The following is a 24777-nucleotide window of genomic DNA, read 5'->3' on the forward strand; positions in this document are numbered from 1 at the left end:
TCTCTACATTAATGCACGCTGAAGAGCTATTTCTAATGCGAACCTGTTGCTTTCTAGATGTAAGATAAGATGTGAACCATGTAAGAACAGATCCACCAATTCCAAGAGATGCAAGTCTGTGAATGAGTCAAATCAATTTGGTATTATAATCTACTGGCATTCCAACGAACATTATTCAACATCATCTATGTGCATCAACAGCAGAAACACTCCGAAAAAGCTATGCATTTTCCTATATTACTGAGTGTCACTCGTGCTGTCTGTTTTCCAGCATTTTGTGTATTGAATGTCTATAGGTAACTTTCAAGGTCATATCGGAACTCATTGAACCTATTATAGCACATTTCGTCTTCATTGATATAACATCTGGAAGTGTGTGGGTGTATTTAAACTATTAATACAACAAAGTTTTATTTTCATTTTCTTTGAAAAGCCCGGAAGAAGGGGAATCCCCATTGCAGTCCACTTCCTCATAAAGATATTTTTATATTCCATCTATTTTCAGTTGTTTATTTGATGGTGTTTACGTGACAAGATTACAATTAGGAATGAGGATTTGCCCTACGTTACCAAGCATGTTCTCAAATACTGTGATTACTTTTTCAACATACCAAAAGTACAGTACCTACTGTCATATTATAATTACTTTATTTCAAAGCCTAAAGACACAATGCAAAAGCAAGGTCCTCAACAAATGTCCGAGATCCAAACCTATCATTTTGAAAACTGTAATAACAGATAATTAAGTTTTGATCTCACAAAGTGGATATTATTCAACATTAATTGAGGGAAAAATAATTACTTATCGTTACTTTTCACCGATCCGGTAGCTCTCTTAAACGAAGCATGTGTCCAGGCCTATTTCCACATTGCTAGCCATAACTCAAGTGTTTTGCAGTGCCAGACTTTTTATTTATTTATTTATTTATTTATTTATTTATTTATTTATTTATTTATTTATTTATTTATTTATTTAATTATTATTATTATTATTATTATTATTATTATTATTATTATTGCTTTGACAGTAAGTGGGACAGAATTCTAAGTCTCATAACAATAAAAACTACAGACCTAGGTCCTGTATCATTATTCTTTTATTACCGTATGCTTACAATGAATTTCCTTCTTATTGTCATGCATTCATGTTTTTCTAAGAAAGTCTAATAATAGTGTTTTTTCAAATTGTATTCATATCTATTAGATCTTTCACTTTATACTAAAGCATCACCTAATATAAAGTTTAAAAGAAACTATTAATAAATGTATTAAAAGTATTTAGATATTTTTATAAGCTCCACCTCCCCTATGTTAACAAATCCAATTGGTGGTTTACCACATCCACTGCATACCGATGCAAACACTATAGTCTGATTGGTTATTGGTTCCTAAACCAATTGTATACAATCCTTAGCTCACATTGTGCGAGGTACATTTAGTCATATAGAAAGGTTGAATGAACATATAAGATTTTACAAGGTATCATACAGTATAGTACATTAATCTTGGAACTTGATTCTGTAAGTTGTTTTTTTTTATATATATATTTGTGTGTACTGTTAACTTTGTACATTAAACATTGTAATGCCAAGCTATGGGATGAACTGAATAGCTTGGTATGTTAATTAAATATAATTTATTACTTGACAAAGAATTCTTTTCCTGATTCTAATTTTTTATTAAAGCTAATTTTAAATAATTCATTTTAAACAATCCAAACATATTTGAACCCCTTTAAAAAAACTATAAGGTATCCCATAGGGGTGTCCTCTGAATAGGTGTTGGTCGTGCTGTTATGAATTTTTTCTCGGATTATTGCTTAAAATTTGTCCTCTTAATTAGAGTGTCCCAAAGGCGGAGTTCCACTTTATTGAATTTTATGCTTAAAGTCAAGCTTCGGAGGAAAACAACATTTTTGATATGTTGATTTTTCTAAGACACAATAAGCATATTTGACTAAAAAGTTGGGAACAGTAAATGAGATACAGATTTTTAAATATTTAAAAACTTGGGGAAATAGCGTTGTATGTTCAATATAGGTTTAGGCTTAATGTAGCATAAACAAATCACCCATCCATTAATCATTTTTTGAATTGCTTTATTAAATTTTTATTTATTAAAAGCTATGTATTAAGCCATGTGTGAAAAAAGCCATCAATATTGAGGTATTTGCAAGTACTATAAGCTTTCCACCCGCCCAAAGTTACAGATTTTATATAGTGGTACCTTTGTTGATTAGTATTTTATCATGTCCACCTATTATACCTATCCTTTAGAACATAAACTTTTCCTGTAGATTAACAGGTCATATATTAATATTAAATTATTATGGTAATTAATTTTTTTATAATTTTTTCGAGTTAGCGTTTTCGGGCCTTGCCTTTTCACACACTATCCTCAACGATCCTTTGGTTTTTTTTTATAAATAATATTTGCATTATAAATTCATGTTACTGCATTATTATTTTGCTTACTGAGAACTAATAACAACTAGTGCCAGTTGACACAGCAAAGTAAATACTGTACTCATTTCAATAGCTAAGTTCCTCCTTCACAAGTTTAATTTCCCACATAGTCTTCTTAATATCAAATGGTTAATAAATATAGACTCCCTGTGGGATCGAGTGGCTACTGCTTCTTACCTGTAAAATTAATTGTAGTTTGTTGTTTTTAGTTTATCTCTTCCTGCAAACATGATAAATTCCGACATTGCATTGACATGAAATATCAGAAGTGAAAAATTATTGCGTGGAAGTTAAATACATCAATATAATCCATCTGTGGCAGTGGTGGATCCAGAAATTCGCCGACAAGGGGTCCGACAATTTCAATGGCGGGGACCTAAATAAGGGGGCCGACTTGAGCCTTGAATAAAAGTCCATGGTAAGGTTCATGGGAAGAATTTTTACGGCTATGTGGCCCAAATTTGTACATTTAGACCATTAGGAATTGGCAATCAAAATAATGTTTTGGATAGGCAATTAATATTTTTGGTCCAACGTTCTTCGTCGTGGCGTTGAACGACGGGGTCCAGACCTTAAAGTCGTGACAGGTGGCTAGCCATAAAATTGTACCATTGTGGAGCTGAGGCGTCTGAGCCTTATAAATAATAATAATAATAATAATAATAATAATTTTATTTTTTATGTCTTGTGAATTTATTGTACTGATTTATTATATTTTCTATATATTTTTATTACAATTTTCGCCTGTAAGTGGGAACGAAGTGTCCCTGTTGGACGATTAAAATAAAATAAATAAATAAATAAACTTGTGAAAGTCCCTTTCTACGTGGAATTCATGGATTCGCCACTGTAATCTAAGCACAATATCCTTTTGATCACACCCTGTGTTTTATAATGGAGCGATTTGATGATATAATGTAAGAATTTATAATCTAATTCAGCTTTGATGAAATGTAAAGATATCTTCTTGTACTTCCTAGTATTCTTTCGAACTGAAGTCCTTGATAATGGACCCAAATGGAAGTAAAATTTAAATTTTGATTTTCTCAAAGTAAACAAGTAATGTTAAAATTTAAATTCCAAAATTCATAATATAATAAATGCATCATAATATTGTTTGTGTTGGGAAGTAATTTATAATTTAATCTATTCAGATTATATCCTGTACATCCTCCTCAAGTTTTAGGATTAGATTTAAATCAGATTCATGTGCGAAAACAAATTGATCTTGGTTAACTAGGTGATAAAACTAAATGCAATCAAATGTAACCTTCAACAAAGGCCTGCCTTTATTACAATATTCTTTACAAATTATATTGAAAATTCAACATTACAATATGTATAGCTTTAGTAATTTAAAAAAAGTCTTTAGAGAGTAGTTCAGCACAGGTAGAACAGAACATCAGAATTGTACATCAAGGAAGGGACATCCTTAGGGTGTACATTCAGGGGCTGAAGACCTGGTGGGGGTTTAGGGGAACTGGCGAGTATTAAGTCATTTTTAAGTGGCAGTAAAATGCATAGAGGATTTTACAGTGGCTGGAGGTAGGAGGCAGGATGCTTACCAGGGGCGGTGCTAGCAGGGGTCCAGGGGGGCAATACCCCCTTTGTGGACCTCTGGACTCCCCGCTTGGACCCCTCTGTTAGGGAATTTCGAACAAGGTCGTCCGGGAAAAATGAAATCTTGAATGCCGAAAGTACAATCAAAGCATGCCTCATTAAGCTGTCAAAATATTAGGGATTAAAAACTGTTTAGTGCGAGCTGTGCTTTTGCATGTGCGAGGTTTTATATACTATTGCAATTGTATGGGTTGCAGCGGTGCGCCAGTTCTTCCCCGACAGGGGCCTAGTACCTCTGACAAGGGGACTAGTACTGCCAACATTATTTTTATATAAAGAATCCCATAATTAGCACAAAATTTTATTTTAATAAAAAAATTTCCCAACAAATTTAATTTAGGCTTTCTCAATGGGGGAAGGGGTATAGACCCCATTGCCAGGGAGGTTGGACCCCTTTGTCAGGGAATTCCTGAAACCCCCATCTGAGGCTTACTGTAAGCCCCTTGATCTTCCCTAAGGTGTTGGTAGAATATAAGCTCCCCAGGGAGCTGAGTATGTGTTCCATATGTGTTTGACCCAATGACCGGGGTAGTAAAGTGAATCGCTTAGAGGCATTGTGCATGAAGCGCTATATAAGAGCGACATATTATTATTATTATTTATCAACAAAATATAAGAGCTTTTTATAAATATTCATTGTTTTCTTTCTTCTTGAAAGGTTTCTGAATTTTGAAAAACCATCATGCTTAAGCTGATTATCAGAGTCTGCATATTACTACTGAGTGTTGCTATGCCAACGTTTTCTAGTTATTGCAGTGAATATCCTGTTAGCGGTGAGTTTCCATATTTTTCTACTTTGTTATGACGATAAGTTAAAAAGTAACTTGATAATATATTCATTTATTGCAAAGCATTGCTTATTTCTTTCAACATAAAATGAGAATTGTTATCCGGTTTGGAAAGGTTTTGTATGTGGACCCGTTATTTGAATGTTTACTATTTGTGGGGGTTATAAATTGCACTGCCTGATGAGTTTACTATATATATTTTAATCAACTTAATAGGAATTAAATCCTTGCAATAAGTCTTTTGTTTAAGTTCAAAGTGCATTGTGCTAATCGTATCCGCTATAGATTTATCACCAGCAGGATCCACATGGTCAAATGACATCTTATATTTACATAAACCAAATAATAATCTTACTAATTATTTTGTAATAATAATAATAATAATAATAATAATAATAATAACAACTAGACTTACTATGTCTGTTTGAACAACAGAACATAGGGCGTTTCCCCATTGCTTAAAAATGAGAAATGAAGTTGAAATTGCAACAGAAAGAAAAGTTGTTAAAAGGTATGAAATAAAAAAAAACAAGGAAAACCAATATAGTTTTAATGAAGTGGAATAAAATGAAATGGAAAAAAAAAGAAAAGAAAACCAAGTTCACTGCGATGTTATTAATGAGAGTTGAACTATAGCGATTCAATGACTGAAAGCAAAAATTGTTCATGCATATCACGGTAGTTTTAAGTTTCACCTAGCTGGTTTAAGCGCTTTAGAAAACGCAAATTGCGTATAAATAATTTAATCAACTGTCAACAAAAATTGTTAAATGGTGAATCGTCACCAAAATTTCACCATGAAAAACTATTCTGCAAAGTGTCATTTTTATCCATCTATTACTGGGACCTAAGCAATTTAAATGACCTTCCAGTTTACACCCGACCTTGACTGATTTGTCGCCAGCACATAATACTATTTTCCTTGTACAGTAACTTGGTTAAACTCGGGATAATAACAAAAATGTAATCATTTCTTTACTCGACCTTGACAAATTGTTATACAAGGTTTTAATTATACCCATTGATTTTTTTTTAAAGAGATATTTAGGTCTGGGCCCTAAAAAATTGAAATGACCCTCCAATTTACACCCTTGACTGATTCGTCGCCAGCACATAATAATTTCTTCCTAAATTTTTCCGAATGTTTCATTCAGATCAGTTGATCCGTTTTTGAAATATGTGGTCTGGGACGTTTTCCTTTAGACGGTCCTCAGATCCACACAACACATCAACATCAACATCACAACTGACCAATTTTTGAAATATCCGGTGTAGACTGTTTGACCTTAAATCAATTTAATTGGTCCTCACACGCACACCCCACCATAGATTGACACTAAATATTAGGAGGCACATCCTTGATATATGGCCTATGCTTCGACAAAGCATGGACAACTTCTACGCATGGGAAGTGACCAAAGTGACGGCCAGAACAAAACAGTGCAAATAGATAGGAAAAATATATGCAAGAAAAAAGGGAAAAAAATCAAAACAAAAACAGTGGCTTTTCCCAGTACTGCTGGGAAAAGCCAATAATAACAATTATATTTTTTTGACAAAGGAAAGTATAATCTTGCCAGGAGCAAGGAATAGGTGTAAACCAAAACAGAAAATTGCTCTTATATTCAGGTAATCAAATACAATCAATTATTACTGTATATTCACATTTGGTTGCATTTTTTTTAATTTCTCATTCAAAAAAAATAAAAAACCGTAAAATCTCAAATTGAAGCCCTGGGCTTCTTTTTTTTGCGAACTTTGGGTGGGCTTCTTTTCGAGGTGGGCTTCTTTTCAAGGCTACTTTTGTGGAGTAAAGGGGAGGGCTTCTTTTCAAAAAGAATGCTGTACATTTTGTGAATTTGTAATATGAAACAATAAATAAGGTCACTATATCATCAATCTATATCATGGAGTGTATTTAACTGGCATTAAATCACCTAAATTACTGCATAAAGCAAGCTTTTTTTTTTTTGAATTCATGTACAGTATATGTACTGTCTCTTGAGAAGAAGCCTATGGGCTTCTTCTCGAGGCTAATTTTGCAAACTAAGGAGAGGGGCTTCAATTTGAGATGGGCTTCATCTCAAGATTAAGCCCACTGTGCTTTAGTTCGAGGTTTTACAGTAATATAGAAAAAAAAATTTAAATAGTTTTATAAAAAAAATAATCCTATCAATCTATATAGGTACCTTTGAATTTTTATCTTCGCCATCTGTTAAAACTTATGCGATCAATATTGCAGAAATTATATATACTGTAATTATTCGAATAAATGGGTTTTGAGGGGGCACCACCACAAAAAAGTTTTAATTTTTATTAGGCATGTTATAGAACCTGTTTACTGTTACTCTTGGTTTTCTCTTTGAAGTATTTTATTATGGCAGTTCATATGGTATATTAATTGTACTAATAAAACCATGAAAAGTAAATATTAAGTCCAGCTGATTCCCCCTAGGGCATAATAACCTTACTATATAATCATGGAGGGACTATTGAAAAGAAGATCACTCGGCAACAGATCCCTTTGACGCGACAAACCAATGTGTTCCCCGCCTTTTGATCGCATGTGGGCGTATTATCTTATTATTCACATTTTTTCGTTAGCAACAACTTGGCAATGACATGCGTTATACGCTTCAACACAGCAGTTGTGCGATAACCCGTTAACTCATAATATCTTTATAATTAACAATGTTCCCCTTATTGGATTTTTTTGGACTTTTAGTATGTTGTTAGGTGTATATTTCAGGATTAGATTCTGCAAAATATTTCTGTTACAATTATTTCTGTGTTCATTGTAATTTTGTCTAAAGATCAATTGGTTCGACTATAAAGCTGAGGCAGCATTAAACTGAAAATTACTCTGATTTTGGATTGAATTTTCAAATAGTTACCCTTGTTAACCTTAAAATGACTTAGTTTATTATAATCCTCAATCATTTATTAATTAATCTGTTAAAATTAGAATTATCAAATTTTATCCAATTTATGGAAATTGAAGTTGAAATATGCTATACTTTCAAAGTTCATGTAAATGTTTCATTAAATTTGAAACTCTTTTTTGTGGAAAATATTAATATGTTTGATATTTCATGACCGAAAAATGTACCATCTTTCGCTTCGTCACACTCACACCAATGAGAACAGAATAGTCATTGTGTATACCACTTCGCACTTAGCCTTGCATGAAATGACCCGACCCCCCCCACCCTTTGATGATGTGTACATGGTCGATGAACTGGGAGAGATGGGAAGAATTGTTGATTATTGCTAGATCGGATTATGTTTTAAAAAAAGCAAAAAATATGAAATAGAATTCCTATTTGTAATAATTATCTGGTTTTCTTAATGAAAATGATTACATCCTTATAGGAAGTTCCTTACAGTTCACTGACCCTGACCCCACAAATCTGCGAATTGACGATGTTGGAACAGCTACATTTCTGGCCTGCTGCGCAGGTAATTATGATAGTATAACCTGGTATTTCAAGGACAAGTTGTATCCCAACTGGAACATCTCGAAACCTCAACTCAGAAACTATATCAGTTTTAAAGAAAGAGGCCAAGTGTTGCAGTTTTATGAAGTTACATACGAAATGGAAGGGTATTACAGATGTGTGATTTCAAACAGTAAGGGAGAGTCACTAACATTCAAGCAAAGGCTGTTGGTCAAACGTAAGTCATATTTGCTTTTTGAAGAAATTCAAACATCCCAAAGCAAAATTATTAGATGTATCTTAGGTCTTGGACGTCCTGCACATGTTGGATATAATGAATTTCTAAATTAAATTGATTGCCAATTGATCTCAGAGTTAAAGAATAAAAATTGTATCATATATACAAGATTATTAACAATATTTCCCCTGTTTATTACAGTGGCGTAGCTATTGGGAATCAAATGTGGGCACGTGCCCTAGGCGCCGGGTTTCGGGGGCGCGGAAATGGGAGAATGAGAATAAAAAGATACTGTAAGCACTTTTTAGAAAATCATGACAAAATTGATGTATGTCATCAGGCATGAATATTTTTCAGTTAATAATAAGAATCTGAATGTAGTTGTTTTTATACAAATCTTGTAGACAGAAGCTATTTCAATCGCTAGATGTGAGCACTCATTCAGCAAGCTAAAGTTCTTCTACCATATCTCAGAGCCAATCAATTAAGACTATCTGTTTTAGCACTCCTTAGTATTGAAAGCAAACAACATTAAATTTGATCATGTTATTAACTTATTTGCTGATGCAAAAGCATGCAAAATTTTGTACTCTTTCCCCCAAGTGCCAAAACCTCTAGCTATGCCACTGGTTTATTAGCCTCCCCAAAGGAGTGAAGCTCTGGGGATGCTATTTTTTTTGCCTATGTTTTTGTTCATGATGTCGCTGTTGTTTATTTTGGTCATTTGTTTGTTAACACAATAACTAAAGTTTGGTAAAGTCTGATTGGTTTCAAACTTGGCAGAATGCAAGATGGTAATAAGAAGACAGCACCTATTCTTTTTGGTACATTTGTGAATATGCTAATTGCTCATTAGCATATGGCTGTAGCTAGGTTGCAGCGCCCCTGCCTTAACAGCTCATTATACTCAATAAAAAGTTAAAATTCATTATATTTCACAAAAGAAGATAAAAATCATTACAGTGTATCAAAAAGTTAAAATTTTATTTACCCACGGCCCTGTGATTGGAAGGTTGCAAATATCTAAACACCTATTTACACAGAATGCAACAGTGATAATAATATACTGTTGTGCAGTGCAATCCATTTATACAGCGCACGACAACAGCCACGACGTAAGCAACCTTTGTGAATTGTTCTGCAGTCTTCATGCCTGATAAAGGACGACCAGAGCCAGTGATTAAGTGATTGGTTAGAATACTTTTTTCACACATATGTTTTTGGAAGTACTGTAGGAATTATTCTATGCTGAGTGGCATGTAAAGTAGTTGCATCGCGTTCAGAATGAATTACCATTCAGAACTTAATTCTACTTTGTTTACGCTGTCGTGTGCCATTGTTGCCATCTGTAAATAGAACTTACTGCACCGAAAGCTTCTGTTCTATACTGACTTGAACAGGTATCTTCCAAATCTGATATCTGCTTATGAAAACTCACATCTGGTTGTGTGCTCAAGCATTCATAATAATTTATCTATTTTATTTCATTGACAATCACCTCAAACATGGCTAATGAAGCCACTCAAGGTGAGGGGTTACTTATTCTAATTGAATTCACGAAAGATTTCAATTGGGAAGGTTGAAAACAAAAGGAAAACAGTATGATGGCAATGGGTGCCAAAGAGAACAGAACAACGGATGAAAACATCTTAGCTTTAGAGAGAACTAGCGTCAGTGGATGGGATGTGAAAGCATGATGAATGTCTTACAAAAGTGCGCCGTTGTGGCAAGAGGGAAAAAAGATCTTCAAAATTGATATCAAATTTGTTATCAACTTTATTATTTTCATTTTGGTACAAAAAATCTCTTACAGCACCTCAGACGGGAACGATGTTTCCAGTACAACAGCCAGATTGTGTCAACAAGTCTGCAAGGATCGGCGAAAACATTACGTTCTACTGCGAGTACTTCATCGGAGAAAGTGAAATCTGCCCCTCTGTTGTATGGCAAAGGAATGAGACATCTCAACTTTACGTATTTGGTTACGAATTTTATCTTGGCAGCTATTCCAACTTTACTAGTTTTGTTGTCGAGGATAGTGTTTGCTCAAAGTAAGTTGATAAGAAATTGAAATTTTAGTCATTATATGAATTAATTAGATTGTTGGTTTTTAAAATGTGAAGTAGAGTTGATAAATTGTTAGTTAATAGTTTGCTTCTAATCCCAGAATTGTGGTATTAATTCTTCTCATAGGGCTTTTTTTTCTACAACTAAACTCAACTCCACTCCCTGAACCATAATGATAGACTTGGTTTATAAAGGATTGTTTAATCCTATAGGTGGCAGATGTGAAGGAAATATAATAATAGTACTAATTTAGAATAAGTGATAAATATGTCAATTGTAATAAAACAATATTTATGTTCAAAGAAAATGAAGGAACAAATAAAAGTGGGACGAGTGTTATGATTTGTTTGAAGTTTGTTTTTAATAGAAACACTCAGCTGCTTGATTAATAGATCTTTTTTGAATGGGCGGCTGTTAGGGCCAATATACTCTACTGCCTCTATTATACTGCCCTCATCGGAGCTTTCGAGATTACAAGAACTTGTTATATAAATTTTTATAGGTACCTGCTAATCTTTGTAAATTAATTGTTAACGTAAATATAATAATAATAAGATTTATAAAGTGCACAAATCAACTGCAATAGTGCTCAATGCTAAAATATGTCATTACACTATAAGTAAATAAATAATTAAATACTTCCAAATTTTATTGTACATAAAATTAATAATTAATACTGTAACTTTAATTATTTTGACTGTGTTAATTTTAATTGTTACAATAATCAAAAATCTTAATTATTTAATTGTATTTTAATTTATAAATTGGGATGCTTTTTTACTCTTTTGTAACTGTAATATTTTGTATAGTCTAATCAATTTCAATTTTTGCTTTTGACTTTCTTACCATTTGGTAAAATTCAATCTCTGCTTACTTCAATTGCAATAAAGATATTTTGAAATTTTGAATATGAATTTGGAAGTAAATCTCTTTCTCAAATCTTAAAGATTTAACTAGTAAACTTTCCATGCTCTTGCTATGTTTTTTTATGCATTTGTTCTTTAAAACAATGAAAAAGCATTTATAAATATTGTACTAAAATATGCAATAATTTAGATACAATATTTTGATGAATATAAAATTTATTGGTAAACATTATTTGTCAAATATTATGTTTTAATAAAAAATCTTTTCGTGTTAAAATGTGCAATAACAAATCTGGAAAATAGTTTTTGATGTATCTTTTTAAAAGTTCACTGAATAATGCAGCTATATATTTTTTCCAGGGACAAGAGTACAATAACAACTGCTCTGCACATTTACAATGTGAGCGATGATGCATATGGTCCATTCACTTTATATATAGTTCGAGGAACAACCGTTGGAATTACCCTTGAACTAAGCAAGATAAACGGTTAGTTTATGATTTGATCATATATGGGTGTGATGATGTCATATCATATGGGCATGATAATGTCACACCCATGTATTTCACAGCTATTTATCACAAACTATATTAGTGTGGAGGGACCATTACTAGTGTGGACAGGCCTTTAGTAGTGTGGACAGACCTTTACTGTATCATTTGTATTCTTTGGAAATAAATGCACTATATTAATTTTATTTTAATTAATAAAAAAAAATAATATTAGAGATATTTATGTAATGAGCAAATAACGTAAATATAATTCAATAATAATAATAATAATCAATAATAATAATAATAATAATAATAATAATAATAATAATAATAATAATAATAATAATAATAATAGTAACTTAATGGTCATATGGCGCATATTACAACAGTCTCTATATGCTTGAAATGCCAAGTCTTGAAAGCAGAAAAAAAACCCAAGAAATATCCTAAAACTAACAGAGGAAAGGCAGCAGAAGGAACCAGGCCACTGCTCTGTTCTCCAGCACTTTGAAGCCCTAAATAAGGGCTCACTGGAACATGATTCACAAGCGCTTTAGTGACACTGGCATTGTCATCTGACTGTTCAATACAAGAAAAAAAGCAGAGAAAAAAAAAACATATTAACATATTAAAACGGAAATCAGACAATGGGTGATTTGGTCCTACACTCAAACAGACACAACAAAGATAAAAGCCTGGTTCTCACGAGAGCACTAGTATCCGGATCGGGAGCTAACCGTTAGCGCTAACTGTTAGCACTAACCGTTAGCACCTGTGTGAGAACGCCCTATCGGTTAGCGCTAACCGTTAGCGGTATCCGGATACGCTAACAGTTAGCAAGCGCTATCGGTTAGCAAGTTGAGGGCGTTTCTATCATCAACCAATCACATGTACGTGTTTACAATTTCCAGTTTTTTATTGGCCAGTGATTCGATCATCATATTGTTGGTATCCGGATCGGGATTTTCTCGCATGGACGCACGGCAGCTAACGGTTAGCAGGATCCGGATCCTGCTAACCGTTAGCTGCCGTGTGAGAACATGTACAAAAGTAATATACCTACTTTTTAGAGCCCCAATTACTCTATGGTACTTGAAGCTATTTTAAAATCTGAATGTACTGGCCTTTAATAATCAAAAACATGGACCACTGCGTATCAACTGGAATAGACTTGAGGCTGGGTGAGTTACCCGAAAAAAAGTATTTAGTTCTGTAAAATAACATGTTTGTTTCTCACCATAGATCCTCCGCCAGATGCTCAACCCAACATTATAGAACAAGCCGGTACACAATCTGCTATTGTGTTCAGTGCACTCTCAGTCGTCATAATTGTACTCACACTCTTGGTTATATATTTTAAAACAGACTTGCTTTTGATTTATAAACATTACCTGGAGAAGGAAGCATCAGAGGGTAAGGAAATTTTATTGAAAATTTTGAAACAGGAACAGTGTCTGCTCACATCATATATGTATAAAAAGTCTTGTTTGAAAAATATAAACATTACTGTATTAGCTTTCCTACTTCTGATTGGTACAGAATATGACCTCTTTGAACTTTGAAGTGTATGAACTGAATGTTAGATTAAATAATATGCATGAATTTTACTATTGCTACTCTGAAAGAAGTCTATAAATATAAAGATAATATCTGCAAATCAGTGAACTTACGAATACTGTATGATAAATGTACTGGCGGATCCAGAAATGTCCAAAAGGGGGGGGGGGCCAAAAGTTGGGCCGATCGAGACAACACTGACCTAGGGGGTCCTTTTTCTCTCTCTTTTTTTCTTCTTTTTTTTTACCTCCCAAAAAGGAGGGGGGGTGGGTGCTGGGCCACCCCTGCTCTCAAGAAGTTTGAATTGAAGTGAAAGTTGACAAAGCAAGACTTTTTTTATACCTTGTTTAGTGAACCCGCTACTTGCCAATAATGGTGATTTCGAAGAAAAATAACTCTTTTTTTTTTTTTGCCATTTAGCGCACTCAACTTCACAAAAAAAGAAATTAAAGATTTTCTTAATTTTCATTACACCTGCTGCTGCCTTGAAATCTCAAAAAATAAGATATGTATATTTCTTCCTAATTATATGAATTTAAGGCATTTTACCGTCTCATTACTACACTGTTTACATTCACCAATAAAATTTTATTTTTATTTTCACCTCCATCTGGATGTTTCTGGCAAAAATATTTGTTAAATGAAAAGCCAAAATTTTATTTTTATTCCGCCCTCCTCTGACGATCTTTAAAAAAATAAGTCCGCGAAACAAAGTATGAAACAAGTCTTGCCCAAGCTATAAATTAATATTTATATAAAAGCATGTAAGTCCACACTGACTGCAGTACAGTTTGATTATTGTAGTTATAATGTATAGGTATATTTTCCATTCCATCCATTTCGTAAATGCTAAAATTATGTAGGAATCCTGAACCTCATGCTGGCCTGGCCCTTGTTTTACAGGGAAAACAGCTTTGATGGAATAGAACCAGCAGTGGCGTATCTAGGAGTGTTAAAATGGGAAGGGGGTTGATTGGGGGCGCGACGATAAATTAGGCTTTTGATGATTAAGTGAGAGGGAAGCAAGCTCACAAGATACTGTAATATGAGGTGATTTTTAAGAATTTTGAGCATGATGTTTTTGCTTCAAACATTTTCAAGGGGAGGGGGGTGGGGAATGACTGTAGGATGGTGGGAAGTCCCTCTCCCACCTGCAAACCCCTAGATACACCACTGACAACGAGACACACAAAATCGCCATAGTTCAGTGCACACACAGCCCTTTAATACTAGATTTTACCAAATGCTGCCATTGTATGATAATGAATTCAATCGCACATACAATATGGTCGCCCAAATAATGTTATAGGAACCAGCTGAATTTTTTCATTGGTCTGCTTATTATCAAGGGTTTATTCTAGGAGGTGTTTATTTTTTTTTTTTTGTAAAATGTATATACTCAAATAACCACCCCTTAATATCACTGAATTTTACATATATCTGTAAATTTTCAAAAAAAAAAAAATTTTTTTTTTAAATTTTGACTACTTGTCAAGGTATTTACCATTACAAAATACTGTAATGTATATTTATTTATATATCACAATGTGTGGCAAAGACAAATCAAACCAGTCTCCTCTCAAAAAATGAAAGATATAAAATAGTAAAAGAATCATTTAAATCCAACATTTCGTTATCAAGTTAGAGTAGTTTAAATAATACAGGGTTTAAAAAACAGTATTTGAGAAATCAGCCTTCAAAGTTTACGATTTCAGAGCTTTCTAAGGCAGAGACCATCAATAATTTTTTTTTTAAATATTGTTTTAACATCAAAAATTGGTCAAATAGAAATATAACATGATGTATAGATATATGAAGTTTAGTTTAGCACAATAAAATAGATTTGCAAAATGTTAACATTCCTCATCATGTTTTGGCCTTTATCTCCAAAACATGATTTGCAAGGAGTGAGTAGTTTGGCTTGACTTCCCCACATACTGTATTACCTGCAATAATTTTAGACATTAACATTTTGTATACTTTTAAACTGAAATAAGAAGTAATTAACATACATATTTCAATCAGTGGCTGCACCATTAAGTACATTAATGTACAGTAATATAAAATAAAATATATTTTGTTTATTGTTCAAACTGATAGTAATTTATGTTACATATTAAATGTATTTTACCATTATTAAAATATGTTCAGTACATTGTTTTTATGTGGCATAAAAATTATATTTTTCTACTATGTATTGAGTACTGAATTTTCATATAATATTTTTATAAAATTAATGAATGTTTATGTATATAAGAATTATATGTATTTTTTAACCTAACCTGCTAATAATAACATTTCTGCTACCTACATATTTTTTTTTCATTACCCCAAACTGTATAGTACTACACAAGGGAACAGGTCTACTACAGGTTACATAGTAGGTTTTAGAATTGATAAAATGGGAGCTTCAGATATGTGCAACGACGTGATGCTAGAATGGAATTACTCAGGCGTGACCATTTTACCTGGCGTCCTGCATTCTCTGCATACGTAGATTTGGCCAAATTGCATTCCAGAATCTACTCGACGAGGTGACCTTAACGTTCTCGTATGCGCAGATGACTTTTATTGACGTCATTACGTTCTACGTCCTACCGTCGTGCAATCGAAACCTCCCTAATAAGCATGTGCAACCTCCAAATTATCATAGTTTCTGGGACCTTTGCCCAGGACCACTTCTTTTAATTAATTAATTCAATTAACATTTATTAAATTAATTAATCAAATGATAAATAAAGTTAAAAAAATTAATTAACTAGGATCAAAAATAGAAGTGAAGCTTGTCTCAAGAGATATTGAGGATTGTGGGGCAAACCCTGGCACCATCTCCAATGTGGGTTTTTTTAAATTTTTACTGTATAATTATGTGAGCAATCCAAATGTAAATAGCAAATTTTTATTATTAAACAAATTTAGTATTTTTGTATTTTGTATGTTTTGTTTTTATTATAGATGTGTTTCTCATGTTTTTAATGGTTTGTTTGTGTTTTTAGTTCTCCCGTGTATGTCTAAATAATCTTAATAATATTTGGTTTTAATGTCACGTGCTAAACATACTGTAGTTCTGTATTGCAGTAAGCGGAGTTGTATGTATGTTTGTAATTCGTGACCTGTGGTCATTAGCAAAGAATTAATGTGTTCTTTTAATTAAAAAAAATGTATTACATACTATGTATGAATGTTTATTAGGTCAGTTAGACGCAACCATTTTGTAAAAGTAGTGCTTTGGATATGTATTTTTATGTAATGGTGTACATTTATACTTTATAGTTACATGTACATTTCTTTCAAAATATCAAACTCAAAGAGTTGTTTCACCAAGCTCATGGTGTCTTTTTGCATGGTGCACTACAGGTCTCCCTACAATTATAGACAACTTTCAGGACCGGGGTTTCTGTGGTCTCTAGCAGCTTTGGTCTCTAATTAGAGTAATAAATATAAAATGCATTTGTTAATATGGGACCACAGAAAAGTGGTCTTTAATTGGAGTGGTCTCCAATTGGAGGGGTCGTTAATTAGAGGGAGACCTGTATTAATTATCATGTTTCATGTACAGTCTTATAATAATCTCTTATACTTAGTAATAGTATCAATATAGGCTACGTTCATACCTGAGAGATGTATGAAGCACCAGGGGGATGTGAGAGTCAACCAAGGACATGTAGTGTAACAGTGGGGCAGGGGGAATGTTGAGTGGGAGGGGGTTCTGATGTTGTCTTACCTGTTATGGGGGTCCTGCTCCGTATCCTTCGAAAACTCCGGAGTTTTAAACCATTTAATCCCTTATCTATATTATGTTTCCACACATATTACCTGTTGCCAGGAACGGGGGGGTGGGGGGTGGGTTAGGAGAACATCCCTTGAAGAAGTACACTGTGTGGGCAAATTTTTTTTTTCTCAATGAATGATCGGTATCTCTATTGTTAAGCTGCTTTTCTTTAGTAATCATTAACATGATTGTTATCACTACTCATATTAATGATTATATAGTATGATATAGTATTAATTTTTGTCATATTTTTTCTTATTAAATCTATCTGATAATTTGTTAATTTTGAGTGTAATTTTCCTGTGTTCCTTTATTAGTTTATCGAGTTTATATGAACTAAGTAACTGCTGTTAATAGTCCTGTAGCTTCTGCATTATAGAACTCTTCAGAGGGATTGATGAGTGGGTGTTTCAATAGTGTTTGATCAAATAAGTATCGGTAGTGCACATGCAGGTCTCCACACTGGAAGACTTGCATATTAATACCATAAAACTTATAATAATTACCCATTACTTTATTATAATAACACCCCCTAAATTCTCTAATAGTAACCCACCCTAGAATTTAATCTATAATAATAACCCACTACTCTAATGAAATATCCCATAGGGTTATTATTAAAGTAACCAAAACTATAGACAAAATGGTATTGAAACCAACATTGTTGTCGCTTTAACACGATTTATTCCTTAAAATAGGCAAAGATAATGCATGCGGGTGGCAATCAGCAAAGTTTGTTTACTTGTACTGTAGTTATTTCTTTGTATAAATTGCTGATGCGAAAACTGGGGGAGGGGGTTTACTATTTTCATGTGCCATCCCTAGTTCTTTTGTCAATTTGTTGAAAGGCCCAAATTATTTTTATGGTTGATCTCACGGGCCAAAGATAACCTCCGCGGAGTTGAAAGCAATCGTTACACATTTGTGTGAAACTCTTTCCGCTAAGATAGGTCTTTTTTTTCCCTTTTTTTTAAAATCTTAAATTATACTTTTAATTGTAGGCCTACTATGCTTACAACATGAAAGTTGAAATGAAATTTCTGTGTGGACGTGTCATCAGTTAACAGTCGGACGCTTCAAGTCTCGACATATTTTTTGAAAAATACAAAAAGTTTTTCGCATGTACATAGTACGAATGTAGGACTAGCGAAATGTACTTTTACGAGCACTTTCTTGCGGCACTAAATTCGGTGTAATGCTAAGTATGATTCCTGATGATGACATAATTAATGTCGAAATATTGAATCCCGACACGATAACGTGCATTTCGATACTTGGAGTGTGTATTATACTATCTTAGCAAAGTATGTATGACTTGAAATGACGGCTATTGACGAAACACAGTGATCATAACAAAACAAAGACAGGACTTGGCGGCACAGAGAGTTCTGTATGACTGGAACTGTTTAAGACATTCGGAATGTAGTTTTATAAGCACTGTTCTTTTGTTCACTAACAGTTTAATCATCATGTAAATTTAAGTACTAATGTTATTGACGATTAACGTATTGAAAAATAACCTATAAAGCTAAATTTAGTTGTGTTTACTTGGATGATATTAACAATCAGCTACTTCACATTCAGGCATCAGGACCCTGCAATTACTATATCAAATTATAGAAGAGCTATTAAGAATACAAATTTTCGGAGCTTTTTGTGATTCTGTTTACGGAGTTTAATATTAGATCTGAGTGGGGTAACCCCTCATCATAACGTGTTTTTGTTTTGTTTTGTTTTTTGTATTGTTCTTTAGAATTATATTTGTTTTTGTTTTTGTTTTTTGCTTGTTTGAAGGACACAGTGAAGAATATAACCACGGAAAAACCCCGATTTTGGCCGGATTCAATCTATTTATGGCATATTATTCTTGCTTATTTTCAAACCGTCCCCGTGCACATTACTCAGCGGTTGCATTTTAAAATCTTTATTGAAAATGTATTCATTTAACTTTTATTATGTTTTTTTTACATAGGCCTATATTTTTTTTATTAGGACCTATTTTTTTTTTCTCACGGGCCGCCTATTAAAAGCCAGGGGCCTACATTCAGCATAGTGATAGTAACCCTGTAATAGTAACCCATACTCTAAAAGTAATAATAATAATTAAAAAAAAAAAAAAAACAATCAAAGAATAGTGACCCAGGGTTAGAAGTTTTACGGTAATTGTTTTTAGAATTATATTTGTTATTATCGTCGTCTTCATTATCATCGTCATCATCATCACCACCATCATTGTATCAATATCAGAAAAATCATTGTATTATCATCATCATTTTTGTTATTGTTAGGCTTATTATTGTTATTAATATCTATGTTACTATAAGAAGAATATTAATGTTATATAAGAATAACTCAAGTTTTCATACTAGTAAAATGCGATGATTGACTATAACGTTTCATATTATAATTATCATAAATCTATATTAGGCCTACTATAAGACGTGATATTAATAGTTTGTAACAATAACTCAAGACAAACTGACGTTTACAGACTAATGAAATGCAATGACTGACTACGAAGATTCATATAATTACAATATATTTTTATATATATTATTTTATTCATTCTGGCAATACAAATAAATTAATATAAAACATTACAAATAAAGACAAATCAGCAATTCACAAACATATAGGCCTAAGAATAATTAATGGAGCCAGGGAGCTGCAAAAGCGAAATCAATGTCATAGAGAAGTGCTGCTCCCAGAAAAAAATGAAATGAATAAAAAAAAACCCCGAACAATTAATATTAATAATGTTGACAACGAATAAATAGCTAGCATACATTTACTGAAAGATTTGAAGGCTGTCAAGGAAATAATACCGGACCATCCGACGATAAAGAAACACCAGCTGTAGTAAAGTTTGAAATATTTTATACATGACTTTATGACGTTATACTCACTACTAGATCAGTTACTTTTGAATACCTGACCCACCAAAATAAACTCGTCTTTTATCTATCATAGAATCATAAAAACCGCATCCTGAAACAAACTAATAAACATCCCTGGTTTGCATGAGGAACTAACAATTATGATTTTTTACGTCAGTAAAATTCTGAGAATGAACTTCACATCATCTAATAAAGTAATAAGAAAAAAAACCCACGCAAACAAGACAGAAAGGGTTTGATTTTTAGAGTAATTAAGGTTTAAAAGTGAATATATCTTTCGAGTCTACCACTGATTGAGGTAATCTATTCCAGAGTAAAATAACGGACGGATAAAGATGATAATTTAAAGGACAGCGTGCGTCCAAATGGAATAACAAAAGAATTAAAATGGTAAGCGAGTTCATCGCCGTCTAAGATACCAGGAGGAATATTGAATTAATCTATATTGACCTATGTTTTTGATGGATGAATACACATTTACCTTACAATTAAGATTAGGCGATGCCTAATTGATTTTAATATTTCTAATGTATGTCTCTTGAAAATGAAGATCCCCTATCTCACCTAATAAAAAGTTCATAACCGCTTCTTTCAGACCAGGATACGATCAATTGATTGAATTAAAGATTAATATCTATGTTAAGCACCTTTCATTTACAACAGGTGTTTAATTGGTTATGTCGGTACCGGTAATAATTGAAAACAAATACCCATTCTTCCTCATTGTAGACCTATTAAATACTTTCATTTTATTACGTTTTTTTATGTAAGTACACATGTTTATAAAAACACTGCATGAGGCTGAAATTGCTTAAAATTATAGAACCAAATAAGAACAAATTGAGGCTGAGGTAAAATGTCAAATGAGGTTTTAATTTTTTTTTAAAGAAAACCAACACATTTTTGGGCTAAAAACATTTTTCTTTTGGCATTTTTACACGATATCTGATAGGCTTACTGTATGCTGTATTAAAATATACCGCATTGATCAATAATTTCACGATCTAACATGGTTTAAAAAGGTTAAATTTTTTGGTCATTCTTGTTCTAAATACATTATTTTTTGGTAATCTGGGCCTCGTTTTTATATACAGCAATGCCTAGACGCTCTCATCTACATAAAGCCTCTGATGATTGTCCAAATAATATGGATGCCCAAATTCCAACCTGGTCCTTAGGCTTCGTGCCAATTAGGGCCCCAGCGGGGTCGGGGAAGAACCCTTGGAGGTGGTTTGGGGGAAAGGCAATGAAAGCGATCCGGGCTTCGTGTCAATTAGGGCCCCAGTGGGGTCGGGGAAGAACCCTTGGAGGTGGTTTGGGGAAAAGGTCATGAAAGCTCCGAAAAATTAGCAATTAGTGAGGGATTTCTGTAATCCATCATTTAGTGAATTTTCTATTTAAATTTGCAATAATTTGGGTGTTTTTTGGGACCCGAAGAAGTAAAGTTTTATGTCCTTACATCGGTAGTTTTAATATGGATCAATCTGCAATCACTGGAGCTGATCAATTTCCAACAAATTTCGCCCCACGTTTGAAGACATCGGTTAGAATAGCTGGCAAATAAAATAACTATTACCGCATTTTAATGATTTGATCCAACGATTTTAAGAGCTTGTGGGTTGCAATCGGTAGTGATATCGATTTTGTTTACAATCAGTATTATTTGTGCAAATGTCTTGTCCTGTGCACATTACTTTTCCTTACTTTTAAAGGTGTTGGGGCGGATGCAGGGGGAGGGGTGCAGACGGTGTGATGGCACCCCCTAAATTGTATAAGGAAAAATAATTGTATTGTACTGTTGCTATGAATTACCGGTAAGATTTTAAAGGTATGAGAGTGAAATTTTCGGGCACATAGAGGTCCATATTCTATATGTTCTCAGCCCCAACCAAGGTGGGGCTGAGGTACTATGGACTTTCACGCACCCCATACCGCCAAATCCTGCACCCGCCTCAGGGGTGTGATACCATGACAACATTATTTATTGGGAAAAGAAAAGAGTACGGTACTTGTCAAGCATAAAAAGCCTACCTCCCCCATCCCCATCATTCAGATGACCATTCCTTTCCATAAGCAAACATGCATTTAAGCAAGTGGACTACTCTCCTGACTTCCCACATGTTGGCGGAGTGATTCACTATTCTTCCAGGACCGGTACGTACCTCACATTATCAATAATTTCATGAGGACAAATGAGAGCTGTTCTCTCAGAATAATAACAACCTTGCGAATTCACCCACCCAAGTCAATTTACATGTGTTGACCAACCATTTAACAAATTTAATTACAATTATTTAGCTATTGAAGAGATTTATAAGTATCAATTTTCTTTAGTTCCTCAACTCAAACTATATAAAATCAACATACAATACATCAGAGACATCTCCCCCACCACTGGGCCTCCTGACCCTCAAAGTACACAAATATTTCATTACTCAAACAAAAAATGAATAGGCTGTGGTGGTGAACCTTTCCTGTCATTCGACAGTATTTCTCCCCCTCCTGTTTACTGCTACACCCCATATTCTTAATTAATGTGTTTAAAGGGCCAACATTGTTTTTTTGAGTTGGACTCACTGGCCTACCGGTAACTTTAATTACCGGTAGGCCTACTCAGATATTATCTTGTTAAAATGTTTTCCGTAATTTCAAATTCTACTGATCGTTGTTGTGCTAAACAATATTATATGGTAAAGAATTCAGTAAGTTTAAGCAAAGAATACATCAATGTTCTGTTCACACCCTAGTTCGTTAAAACAATATTAAGACATTGCATTCGGTGTATAATAAACGGTAGTAATATGAACATTAAACATATAGATAAACAAATTAAATAACATTAATTAAATGAAATATATTTAATGATATAGGCATGTTATGCTACCAACAACCGTAATAGATAACTTGAAATAAAAGTAGGCGTAATAATCGTAGAAGAGAATCACCAATGGGCACTGACCTCAAAAGTACTGTAGAAGTACAGAAATAATATTGCCGCTACATGTTGGAGTTTTTATTTGTTGATGAGACAAACATATAGAACGACTAGGAAATAGGTGTGATATCGAAATTCCAAGAGAGCAAATGTTATATAAAGAATGTAAAAATTTTATATTTTATTTTAAAATCACAAATTTATATTCAATACATTGTCGACTGTCATCGAAATTTTGACCTTACCCAATTTGGTTTTTGAGTGAGTAAAGCACCCATAGCACCTCCCCACCCATTGGATATACGGGCCTGGGCAAAAAGAGTATGTTTTGTACTCTCGTGGAAATGATGGAAATAATGGATGACCCCGAATAGAATAGATATTGTGTTTATTTTTACTTAATAATCTTGTATATATAATCATTTATTAATGTACTCTATGGTTTTTTACTATTGGATTTTTTACTTTGTAAAAAAATTGCAGTGGAAATTAGTTTCTGAATTTTCGGACAATAAATTTATCTTTTACCTATTATATTATATGCAGTATCGTCGTATCGATCCAATTGATATTATTTGTTTTATCATTATTTAGAAATATAGCGCCCTCAAATACAACTTGACTTTTTTTTTTATCATGCCACATCCTCCCTTCCATTTCCATCCAGTGTGGTTGTTTACAAATTACATTTAAAGGGTTTGACTTAAAACCAAATTTCAGGATCAGGACAAGGGGTAACTGAATTAGACGTTTAACCTATTAAGTGTAAATAGCTTAAGAAGTTAAGCATACGTTTAGATGTGTATGTGGAACTTAAATAATAGAACAAACCGCGGTTAAGCCTAGGCCTAGCTTTGCCTTTCTTTTGACTTTAGCCTACGCTATGATAGCCTACGCTATGATATCACCCAGAATAGGGCCAAGCGGGTTCTCTCTGTTCGAAGCTAGTTTGTCAGTCATGCCTAAAAAGAGCAAATAACAGAAGTATGGTTTGCCCAGTGAGTGGTTCGCCCAAGGGGGTGCTATTGATGACCGAGACCTTAACCCTATGTAGCAAATAGAGGCTGAAGGCATACATGCCAACATTTTGATAGAAGAAAAAACGGGAGAATTTGGCATTCCATTGGCCTGTTACGTGTTGGGGGTAGGCCTATTACTAAGCCTTTGGTGGGGGTGGGGGGATTCGGGAGGGGAATCCCATTGCATGGATTCCAGGGAGTGTGACCCCCTTGTGGAGGCTTAAGCTATTTAATGTATTATAAGTGTAATTCTCATTATTATATGATGTGTATTCCAAACGCCGTGGCTAGAGATACGGTACCGTATTTCTACTTCGTTTTTCTAAAGGTACGGTAAATATCATTGCGTCACCATCAACCATTGAAGTGCTAAAATGTGCGTGACGTCATTTTTTGAAGACTGGCGTGGCTTTCATATCACCCGCAATGAGCGTTGGAAGGAGAACAATGTACTGGGAAATTAGAACATCAAAAGTACAATATTGTTTGACTTTACTGTCATCGTTTAATAGGTGTATGGTTCCACTTTATAGTAAAGAGTTTCATTTAGCTAGGCCTATATATAACCATTATCAAACAAGGACTGATTTCTGTACCAAACTCTTGGCATTCCTCTAGAGAA

The 24777-nt window shown here is 33.5% G+C and overlaps 2 protein-coding genes across 4 annotated transcripts in view; both read left to right on the forward strand.

Moving 5' to 3' along the window:
• Nucleotides 1-13552, forward strand: part of LOC117111540 — a 23218-nt gene extending 9666 nt beyond the window's left edge. Inside the window, exons 1-6 of one of the 2 annotated variants that reach the window (XM_033254472.1) lie at nt 1413-1520; nt 4744-4858; nt 8246-8548; nt 10362-10599; nt 11842-11969; nt 13218-13552. In XM_033254472.1, the coding sequence (XP_033110363.1) occupies nt 4768-4858; nt 8246-8548; nt 10362-10599; nt 11842-11969; nt 13218-13537 (1080 nt within the window). In that variant the 5' untranslated portion in view covers nt 1413-1520; nt 4744-4767 and the 3' untranslated portion in view covers nt 13538-13552. Of the gene's footprint in view, nt 1-1412; nt 1521-4743; nt 4859-8245; nt 8549-10361; nt 10600-11841; nt 11970-13217 lie in introns of those variants that run through there. The other variant, XM_033254471.1, reaches the window with a different exon arrangement.
• A 10222-nt stretch (nt 13553-23774) lies between these two features.
• LOC117111541 (GRIP and coiled-coil domain-containing protein 2-like) overlaps nt 23775-24777 on the forward strand; it is a 40015-nt gene continuing 39012 nt past the window's right edge. For both annotated transcript variants that reach the window (XM_033254473.1, XM_033254474.1), the window contains exon 1: nt 23775-23870. The gene's annotated coding sequence lies outside the window, so the exon portion shown is untranslated. The remainder of the gene's footprint in view (nt 23871-24777) is intronic.

Source organism: Anneissia japonica, unplaced genomic scaffold (assembly GCF_011630105.1).
Source record: "Anneissia japonica isolate Jap-2015-1 unplaced genomic scaffold, ASM1163010v1 scaffold6030_len697274_cov183, whole genome shotgun sequence".
In the NCBI taxonomy this organism is placed as follows: domain Eukaryota; kingdom Metazoa; phylum Echinodermata; class Crinoidea; order Comatulida; family Comatulidae; genus Anneissia; species Anneissia japonica.